Source organism: Ptychodera flava, chromosome 5 (genome assembly GCF_041260155.1).
Source record: "Ptychodera flava strain L36383 chromosome 5, AS_Pfla_20210202, whole genome shotgun sequence".
Lineage (NCBI taxonomy): Eukaryota > Metazoa > Hemichordata > Enteropneusta > Ptychoderidae > Ptychodera > Ptychodera flava.
The window spans coordinates 5,667,867-5,679,686 of record NC_091932.1 but is presented as its reverse complement, the minus strand read 5'-3'; the positions used below and the strand labels follow the sequence as shown (position 1 = coordinate 5,679,686).

Genomic DNA, 11,820 nt, shown 5'->3' with positions numbered 1-11,820 from the left:
GTTGAAGTTCCCGTGATACTATCGTAAGGAAAATTGCACGTTTTCAAGACCCTTTATATGATTCTGTGACCCTCCGTCCCCCATTACCTGATTATAATAGTCCCACTCTGCAGTCACATCCATTGTCTATTTCATTCAAGTCCACAACGTTGGTTTTCATCCTCTAAACATGCACTTTTCATATGTTAGAAGCAATTATCCTTTCGTCTGTGAAGGTTTTGCCAGTGACTTCAGTGACTATAACAACTATCACTGCTATGTTGTTTTCACAAGATGTAAACTGTTTGATATTCGAATGCTTTAAATTTACGTGAAGGCAATTCGCATGCCAGTTAGCAATTTATACTATGCCGTGAATTTGTGGCAGCATAACATCTTTTTGTCGCGGTTATTTTTTATTTCAAAAATAATTCATGCAGAAGTTTCACTTAGTATTACTGATCCAGGGATTGTGTAACCAGTTTGATTTGATACATTGATATAAAAACTTTGTCAGTTAAGGTCGGAATCAAAGAAGAAAACCGAATTTTCATTTCGGAACATCAAATTAGGTTTGGTCGGACAAGTCGCCCATATGCATAAAGTGAGAGTTGAGCAGACTTTCCCTAACTCTTGTACCATACTAGGTTTCAGACCATTTTCAATTGTGTTGATTCATCTGCTCACGTCCCTTTTAATACCCATAAAAATGTCTCTCACAAAAGACGTTTCTGCCATTTGAAGTGGTAAATACTGTTGGCACAAGGAGCTTCATTTCATCGACGATCAAAATGCATGTCTCACTTTAACCGTATGTGCTGTGCAAAAATATGCGTTTGTTCTGATAAAAGTCTTCTCGCTGCTCTGCCATAAGCAACGTCAAACTAAGATTATTTTTAGATTTATATGTACATTAACCATATTAGCATTAACATATTACTTTCTTTCTTTTCATATATTTGTTGCAGAGTCTAAAAATAGTATCAAGGACACTGTCTCGCTACCATTGATAGGAAATTATGTAAAAATTCGTAATTCTTGATCGAATGGCACATACCAAACCATAGGCTGTACATATCATATTTCAAATATCAGTCTAGTAGTAGCTTTTTACCAAACATAGAAGAAATTGCTTCAACAAACGACCTTACAGCCGATATAGCTGTGTTATGTAGAGAAGTACTGTTTCTGTCACGTGTTGATGAAGAAGGTAGAAATCTTTGATAACTTATTTCAGTGGCCTGACAAAAATTGACAAAAATAGCCGCAAAAATACATAATTGAAGATTTCGTCATAATTTGAACAGTTCACATTAAGAACGTCCCTAAGACATGTCAGCCAAAGCTAATTAAAGCTTTCGGACCAGCAGCTATAGAGAAGAAGATTTTTCCCAAAAATGTTCTTTCTTAACTATTTATATATTTTTGACATAAATATTTGACATTTTTGACATAAATGAAAATAAGTGGTTGTCCCTAATCACCCATACACCTTCACACAAAATATCAAAGTAAGATGTGCAGTACTTTTCAAGTTATCGCAGTGGACGGACAGATAGAAAGTTATACAGACAGACAGAGGTCTCGGGCAAATACTACCTATATATAATATATATATATATATATATATATATATATATATATATATATATATATATATAGTATATATATATATATATATATATATATATATATATATCGCTGTAGTTCCGGTTACTCCAAGGTCATACTACCATATATATATATATATATATATATATATATATATATATATATATATATATATATATATATATATATATATATATATATATTATATATATATATCGCTGTAGTTCCGGTTACTCCAAGGTCATTCAGGAAATCAGTATGCTAATAATATAACGTTACTAACAAAATACCGGGATTTATGTCCGAGCACATCGTGCAGCGGAGGTATTGTTCGAGACCCGTTTCGTCGAGGACAATACCGAAGCGTACGATGTACGTGGACATAAATCCCGGTATTCTGTGAATTACCTTATTCTTATACACCTTTTTTGTCAAATTTTATCGGGAAAAGTTGACGTTAATGCGTTTTAAGGATGCCCGTCGCTCAATGTACCGAGAGATCACGAGCATACTGGGAACGCGTTCAGCGCGTCCGCCAAGCGCAAAGAACCCGCGTACCACTGTGCATGTGATAGAAATTGTAGATCAGAAGCATAATTTCACTGAAATTCACGGGTTTTAGAATGACCATTAATATGTAACAGGTCTGACCTGAGAGCGAGCGCAGCGTAGGGTATATCGTCATTGATGTTTTCAGGTAATAGCTAATTTCTTTGTTTGATGCATGATGCATATTTTGGCCATTGAGGTTTCTGTCAATTGTTTTCTAGAATAACATTTATAGATTATTACAGCAATTTAACTCGGAAATGCCAAGTTCACTTACGAAAATTATTTAAAACTGGTAAATTACATGATTCCGATCAGTTTAAAGTAACAGGGACGGGAACAGAAGCTCCTATGTAAAACACGTACTTGATATTCCCGTCGGAAGCTCTCAAGCACACGATTTTTAATTATCGCGTGAGTTGACCGTTGTTTCTCGCGAGAGTTGGCTTGTTTCAAAATGGCGGCGCCTAGTGATGACCGAACCGGGCTTTCAAAAGTGACCGAAAATAGTCATTTTGAACCAAATTTCACACTTTCTTTGGATTCTTTTGTCGGAAATACACATTGTCGAGTAGGATTTGTGGTAGATGATATCTTTAATTTCACGCAATCCGTGTAAAAGTATTCAAAATTGCCGCCTCCATGTAAGTGCTCTCTTTTCAAACTCGTAGGTATATACTAGAGATTCATTCAAATTTCATGTACACGCGTTAGTCTTAATGCTCACTTCGCGAGCGGCCTTCGGCCGCTCTCGCTGCGCTCGCTATTAGCTGCGTGAAGTACAGAATGTTTTGAAGTATGTTTTTTGTAAAATATGTAAGCTCTTCTTTTGTTTTCCCCTTCGTGATGACAAAAAGTTGTTATGAGGTCAATGTCAAATAGCGTCCAATAACACCTAAAGTTATTGTACTCCGCGTCGAAGTTATTGGCCTCCGCGTCCTCTGATACCGAAACTTACTCTACGACGAAATTCCACAGGTTACTGACGCAGATAATGATGGTTTTATTGTTAATGCTATGTAGTTTATTTTTGACAATACAATTTGTCAATATATAATCCAGCAAACAAATGATTGAGCACTGTGGCTAAAGGACATACATTCCGTACTATAGCAAGTACGCGGTATCACTCACCTCGCTTTCAATTCCATATCACCCTTTTATCTGAAAATGTATAAAATCACGTTAAAATCAGAAAAGGCTATCGGACCTGTATCAGAAAAAGCCATAGATATTACACCTCTGAACAGAAACTATAAAGTGAGATTCAGTACATAACTGACATCGTATCTTAAATGCGAATTATTTTCTGATAATATTATAAATATAGATATAGCATGATCCTAGATTACTGAATAAATAATAGTTTTCATAAGATAACTTCATAGCCATCTTTATTAGAACATGAATGCAATTTCCTTATTAAGAGCTTATTCACATCGATATAGAAAAACCTATTATGACTCTGAATATCAGCGTCAGAGTCCAACTCTTTTGTTCGCAGATAGCCTAATTTTTGGACATTTAGAAAAATAGGAGACTGTATTCTTAGTATTGAAAACATTCTCAATATCGTCATTTAGACCATTGATATAAACACTATAAACACTTGAAGTCGCTGGTTTGTAAATCCTAGAGAGTAAATTACTTGTAGTTCTTTTACTTAAGCAAACTTTGCTATGCTAATTTTTCCAATGTTAACTCCTGCATTTTGAAATTACGTAAACTCATTATGTATGAAGGGTAACAGATGTCTAGGGTTTGTGTTTTGAAAATGTGCTCGATATAAGTAGTTTCTAACCATTGTTACGTTGCAGATGTCGCCCATTAAGTTAATGTAGAGCTCATGACAGTAACCTTCTGTTTACAATCATTATAATATATATATACATAATATATATATATATATATATATATATATATATATATATATATATATATATATATATATATATATATATATATATATGCACACAAAATGTTTGTCAATTTATTGGTCCAATGACTACATGAAAATTTTTATAATTGACACAAGACCGTAGCTTGTCTAAGAACTGTATATTTCCTCGTTTCGTTTCAATGAATGCAATGCACACTCTACCTCTTCTGTACAAATTGTCAGTGTCTTTGGTTTATTTATTTCCTAGGATGTAACTCAGTACAAAATGCATTATCTTTCTTCCTTTCCAGTTTGTGTTGCAGCGTTTACATAACATGATCGGGATACATAAGCATCGACGTCGGCCATTTCTTGTGAATTGTGATCACCTTTCATATCGGTTGACGCATTCTTCCTCTTTGCAAGATATGCTTCCGGTAGTATTGCAATTAGTCCACCCAACATTAAGAAAGCGCCATAGAAGTAAAACGAATTGTTGTAGTCCCCGGTGACATCGTATATGTAACCTTTGAACAAAGGAATATTGCCATAACCACACCACGAAAGTTGTATGCTCTACTTGCTGTTAGCACAATTAATAATTCTATTTTAATAAGTTTTTATGGTTTTAATCTAGAAGACCAGTCAGTGCATTACAGTTCATCCCGAAATCATTGCATTGTGACAAATATTATGACCGTTAAAATATCGACGACTCATGACATCTGTTTAGACTATATTTTTGTATGTACTGAACAACATCGTCTTTGATACGGAATGTACTTTCCCCAGACTTTCAGCAAATGATAACATACTGTACTGATTATTTGACAGTTTTGATATCATATTGAACTCACCTGCTGTCGGTGGACCTATAATACCGCCAATAGACATGGCCAATACTGCAAATCCAAGAGAAGCAGTTAAATTCTCAGGTCCTGCAATTTCTTTCAGTGCGTTGTTCTCCACAACGAAACACAAGCCAGATAAAAAGCCCACGAAACAAGCAAAAACTGCATAAGTTGCATATGTGGTTGCTAAGGAACTAAGCATGCTCATGATTCCTGTTAGAAGCAAGCTAAGGCCAAACAATGTGTTACTGGTAATGCGATTTTTAGAAATGCACCCAATCAACGGAGGTACCCATCTGCCGACTAAAGAGGACAATCCGAGAAAGGAAATGAGGAATGCAAGTTGGTTTTGACTGCCAAGGCTTTTAGTATCAGCACGCGCAAGCAGATGGGCTGGTAGGGATTGGTATCCGACACCGATGCCAAATAAGTTTGCCAGTGTAAATGTTGAGAGGAGAGGATTTTGTCTAAAAAGAGAAAAGTCCCATATTTCGCATTGATCTCTACAAATATTCGAATGTTGAACTTCTGACTTATTTTCTTGCTTGACGTCATGGCTTCTTTCTAATCTTAAGCTTGCTGGAGTTCGATACAAAGCAGCCGAGATCCCCATGTGTGCATTTATACCGGAAAATATAATAACAGCGCCTCTCCAACCATAGCTGTCAATCAGATATTGCATCAGTGGCGGGAAGACAAATATGCCAATGGCTGACCCACTCATGGCAAGGGAATTTGCCAGGGCGAAGTGTTTGTTGATATAAAGAGATATTATTCCTATATGTGGTGGAAGTATCAATCCATATCCTATTCCTGTTTTAACAAAAAAAAGAAAGGAATCTGAATCGAAATTCAATCGCTGCAAAGAGGCGTAAAGCTGACGACATGATTACAGATACTTTACTGTAGCGTAGCGTTACAAAACTACGATGGTGGACTAAAATTATGTAGGTCCCTCCATCATCACTTTATGTTGTACTCTCTGAAATATTTCGGAACAACAAGTACCGAACACGTCGGTGGCAGCGCCTATCAGAATATCCATGCTAATTGTTTACAGACTGAAGTATGGATAAATCTGTGAAAAAATGGTGTTCTAATCAACAAATTCTATGTGTACTTTAGAAGAAAACGTGTGTGATAAACATGAAAAGTACAAACGGTCAACCTAAAAGACCCGTATATCTGTTTAACTTGATTGATTTGCCGAAACATGTGTTTTACAGCCCTTTGTCCACCTCTTCAGTACCTTCATGTGAAAGTCAACTGTTGCTCACATTTCTCATTTCCACACTTTGACAGTCAGCATTACAAGTCACAAGTACAAACTGTGAATATGCATAACACATAGGATCGCAGCTGTTTCATTTGACAGCCCTGGAAAACTGGTTTATGAAAGAATCGTTTTCTGCCCTGTTCAGAGCGATTTATCGGTATAATTTGCATCGAGTGAAAAGTGACGTTACCTCCTTTTGGTACTCTTGAATTTTCAAGGCACCCTTGAAAATTCTGAAATTTTGTGTGTCGATTTCTCTTCCGCCTCACTGCTATTAATAATGCCCTTTCCCTAAGACAAATATCGACGAATGTGGCGTTCGTACATACGAGCGTTAAAATTGGAGATACACGAGAACGATTACTGAATAGATTTATGCATATTATTGTTGAGGATTAATATTTCTTAACGGGCAATGCCCCTAAGGGCAAGATATTTTTACACCAACACTATACAATACGATCCTGTTATACTATTTGATTGACTCAATTGACGCTTGGGGTGAAGTTTTCACCTTCTTGTTGTCATGTTAAGAAAATTGAAAATTCATGGTATCGCCATACAGTGCAGATAGAGATACCGGCCATTGTGAAAAATCATATATTGCTAATTTGTTTGTATGGTATTGTAATTTTCACTGTGACTCCTGATTTGAATTTTTGGACTTTTAAGTTAAATGTTTAAAGTTTACTTCAGGAGATTTCCTGCAAATCAAATCTTTCAGGTTCGATTCTCGTGCTGCCTTTAGGAATTCATTTTAGTTGATGAAAAAGTATGCTATGCACGGAAAGTCCAAGAAGCGAGCGTCATTTCACTTAATAGCTGTGACCTATTTTACTCGTACTTGCCATGGAGCGTTACACCTTGAAAATGAGCACATGATCGTCACTGAAATTCTTTTCTAATTCAAATGACGGTGTTATTTATCTTTGCAAGTCGGTCAAGGTCAGGGTTATTACAAGATATGATCCCGCAAAACAATCAACGTTGTGGAAATAGGCAAAATTCGATGTATGCAAACTATATAGCACGCGATTCGGGCACGGATGTACAAACTCCCACAATTTGCGATTTTCCCGTCAACAACTTGAGCAGATATATTGAAAAATGTACAAATAATAATAATAAATAATAAATCATCAATTATCATGGAGCATGGTGGCCTTTTTTGGATTTTAAAACAGAAAATGTGACGTGATTGTCTCAGTCCATCAAACATGCATGATTACCAATAAATCTATCTTTTCATGGATGGAAAAACTTTGCTTGAAAGGAGAGGTTACGGTACATTCACACTGAAATGCACGAATCGGATTCTCGGAGCTATTGATGAGCATGGCGGAGTGGTGAATTCCTTTACAAGAATTGTGCTCATACACCTACCTGCAAGTATTCCAATACTGAAGTACAAGAATTCAATTCTTGTGGCGAATGCACTGATGAAGAAACCAATGGATGACATAACAGTGCCGATCATCACAGTCACTCGAAATCCGAATTTCTTAACGCAGACATTGGATACTGGACCTGTGTGACGTAAACACCTTGAAATAGGACACGTTTCTGTGTGATCAGGTAACGAAAACAAATTGTGTCTCAACTGAACCAAGAAAAAAATATACCACCAACATTCAGGTCAGGACAGTTCTCGGTGGGTCTATCAGTCATTCATACCGCGTGCACTGTCCCTACATCTTTCTTTATTATCATATTGTGCAATGTCTGTACAGTGACAATTGCAATTGTACGAGCGTTGATAAAACGTCTTTATGGGTGGAAGGACGTGTACAGAGGGAAAAAAAACACGAACAAATGCACTCCAGTTGTATTAAGCCTCTATTTGTTGGTTAGGAGATTGCAATTGACTGATTGTATACACGGATAAGTAAACTAACGTGTTTTCGTCAACACATAATAGGAAACCTTCCTATTCACTGCGAATTGTAAATTTTTATGCACTGTGAATGTCCTGACGTGACCCTTTCCGACTAGCGCTACTTAAATAACGGTGACTTACCAATGCCAAACTCCAACGACAAAAATACTGCGAGTATCCATGAAGTTCGAGCTGAGGTTTCTTCAAAATAGTGCTGAATGGCGACAAATAGAGGACCGATAGCTTGATACCATCCGTATACAAACAGGCAACAGACATGCGATCCTAACACGACGATCCAGCTGTAGCAGCCTTGCATGTCGCGACTGTGTTTTTGTTCGTTATCGATGGTCAGCACCTGGTAACCGTTCGTCCCTAAAATGTCCAACGCTGGTTGAGAAGGAAATATGGAGCCCTGAACCATTTGTCTACGGCGGTAAGGAAACATTCAACCCAATATTATGTCAGAATGTACTCCAATCGCGAAATATCAGTAGTGAAGCCTGTCAACAACCACGGCGGAGGGACTGTGCAACAACGTAGTGAAGTGCATGGCATTGTGGGAAAATAACTGAAAGCTGACACAGTTGAAGTTTGAAAATAATTAGCAAAATGCCTTCCCAGTGAAAAAAAAGAGCTTTACCGGCAATGAGGTGTTGTCTATATAGCCAATTTCGGTATTTGCTGCTGATAACACCTGGAGATCAAATTCTCCACCTTCGTTTGGGAGTGTCATTATAGGCATTAATACAAAAAAACGAGACAAAACTTTCTCTCAATGTATCTCTTGCTAGATTCTAAATTTCTGTTGCCTCTTTTGCCTTACTATCTGTTGAATAGCGTCATGGCTATATCACAAGGACATTTTCCACTCAGCAATAATCTGTCAGTATGATTCATAATTGACATCGGCAAAATCTCAGTGCGAGGTGATTAACCTCATATCCGAGTACAACACTCGCTACAGTTGGAAATAAAGCATCTTGTCTTCGACACGCTACCTCACGTGAGTCTTGAATATTAAAATTATATTCTGCGACACAAATGTAATTTTTGGCCCTGCTACCGGTTAATGTTTGTTTGAGGTTTGGGGACATGGTTGTATGATTCTTAATTCGTTACTAGCATGTTTATTTTGCTGATTAGGTGAGAGTACTGTGTGGTATCACCGTCCTTCATATAACTTGTAAGAGGTCAGTTGGCATATCGGGTGACTTTCCTCTGACCTAAATACAAGGACGTCTCATGCTCGCGCCGATGCAATGAATTGTGAAATTATTGTTTGTACAAACGTGAAAGATGTATTGCTACCGAAATAATATATTCAAATCGCGTCTTGTTACCGTTTGAAATGTATAAATAGGTTTGACTGCACCAATTCGATATAATATATATGATTTTTACATACAGTCTCCAGGGTTTTAACGTACCAAGATGTGTGTTCAAAGTCAGTCATTGTTGTTTTTCAGTGCCCCAAAATCAAAATACTCGTGTGGAATGCCAACCAAGGTCTCCGCTGCTACTTGCATGACCTTAACCACAGGGAAGCCTAAATAAACAAACAAATCAAGAGACAGACAAATAGATAATAATTAGACAAACAAATAACCGCAAAAGCAAATCAATGTGTATGAGAGAAAACGATAATTCGAAAATGTATTAAAAGGCTTGACTAAACAACACAGCAAAATATTCAATATGCGATGTCAGTAGTATTACTTCTCACTACAGTTTAGTGAGGAGTGATAGTGATGTCGATGTTGTTTTAACCTGGCTTTCCTTTGCTTTATCTACTAAAATCAAGCCAACAACTTAGTCCCTTTACATGACTTGCCATATGGAAGAGTCCAGATGAAAATATTGCAGAAATATATCGCTTGCCTACATAAAAGTGAGGATTAAATAAAATATAACTAGCCAGGCAGTAAAGAGGCATGTAGAACGTTTGACAAGCATGTGTGCAGTCGATCAAACGTTGAGAAGTAGACATCTCAACCTAGAGATCTCTGACTTAGGGACTAATCATTTCTTCTTGATATGGAGAGTTCCAAAATAAAATGACATTGCCTAGAAAATTGCCAAATATTGTCGCCACACTGCCTTCGCTAAACACGTTCTAACGACTGGAAACAAACATATCTCTAACATTCTGGTTAAAATAAGGATTCAAGTTTAATGAAATATAAAAATATATGATCGTCCTTATTCTAGTCACCGGTACCGAAGATCTTATATTCTTTCCTTTATAGATTTTGGATCAGTAACTAACAGAGAGATATAAGGACGTTTAAGCGCCAGACGTTTCGAGTTGCGAGTAGATTGGCTTCATGAGGATTCAGTGTCAGTCTGGATGGTTTGCCGTTAACCTAGCATATAATGAGATTTTCTGCTACTTCAGCAGATCAAAGTCGATCTATGATATATAAGACATGACTCAATCTTTGAAGTTACCGGTTTAGTGTGGTGTATCATGTCATTATGCTCCACTTGAAGTCTTACATTCCGGTTAAGTAAACATTAAATACATAGGGTACAGGGGTGGACGCTTACAGATTTCGTCTGTAGCTACATGTATTATAACATCGCTTTTAATCAGGGAAGCTACGGCGCGCCGATTGTTTCAAAATTATTTTAAATATTTGTGAGGATCCAGAAAAAATCACTGGGGTAAAAAAAAAGAGGGGGGGGGTCAGCCAAGATAAAAAAAATCGCTGGGGTAAATAAAAACGGAGGGGTTACTGTGGTAGATAGAGAAAAAAGTCGCCGGGGTTAACAAAAAAGGAGGGGTACATCCAGAAAAAAATCTGGGGGTAATGAGAAAACGAACGGGGGAGGGTAACATCCAGAGAAAAATCGCTTGTATAAAAAAACAGGGGGATACTATTGTAGTGGTAGATATAAATTTTAAAAAATCGTTTGTGTCATTTAAAAAACGAGGGGGTGGGGGTCTAGCGCTGATGTAAATAAAAATGGGTTGGTGAGATATTAGTGAGGATCCAGAAGAAAGTGAAGGGTGAGAGAATAGAGTTTCAAAATTATTTCAGATATTTGTGGTGATTCGGGAAAAGGGATTAGGCAAATAAATTTGGAAAGATCCAGAAAAAGAAAACACTGGGGAAAGGAAAAACTGAGGTTATCACCATTCACTTTGGGAAAAATACGAGTATATCATGATGCAAAACTTTTCAGTAGCTTTATGAAGGTCAGAAAAAACAGAAGAGATATAAAAGGATACTGAGAAAAAAACGAGCCGTGCTTGTTGAAAATGTGGAGTACTTGTTTGGTGGGGAAAATCAAGATAGGGGGTCCCTACCACACAAAATTTTTGGAGTTTGTGGACAAAATGAAAAATGTTAGGGGGTCTTAAAGCATTGCACATGTCGCTAATGACTCCCCTGGTGATTTACACACAGTTGCCAGTGTCCTCGATGGCATGTTCTGCATTTTTCATATCAAAGGATGCATATGGTTCGCCCGTAGTATAAAGGGCCTCATGAGTGCAGCGGAGTTCAAGTATCGAATTTCCATTTGGATGGTGTAACTTAATCATGTGGAAAGTTGCATGCATGTAGAAGGCCATTCTATTTACAGAATACGGAGGCAAGTGTAGGCACTGCAGTGTGTAAAACCTGGACTACTCATTGACTGGACTAGTGGACTGCACTCATCAAGTGCTTTGTATCGCAACATTTCAATCGAAAAAGCATTCCAATGCTAATGCAAGTTTTCCATTTATTTTAAAAGCTTGAATGAACAATCACTGATTTGGAGTGTCTGGTTTTGCTTCGATCACGGATAA

The 11,820-nt window shown here is 37.2% G+C and overlaps 1 protein-coding gene across 1 annotated transcript; it reads right to left on the bottom strand.

The window, feature by feature from the left end:
- Positions 1–4,119: 4,119 nt before the first annotated feature.
- On the bottom strand, positions 4,120–8,632 carry LOC139132453 (monocarboxylate transporter 13-like). The gene is made up of 4 exons (XM_070698794.1): positions 8,163–8,632; positions 7,529–7,672; positions 4,876–5,682; positions 4,120–4,545 (listed from the first exon to the last, which is right to left on the bottom strand). The coding sequence occupies exons 1-4, from the start codon at positions 8,467–8,469 to the stop codon at positions 4,310–4,312; spliced, it is 1,494 nt and encodes a 497-aa protein (XP_070554895.1). The 5' UTR covers positions 8,470–8,632; the 3' UTR covers positions 4,120–4,309.
- Between the last annotated feature and the right edge of the window lie 3,188 nt (positions 8,633–11,820).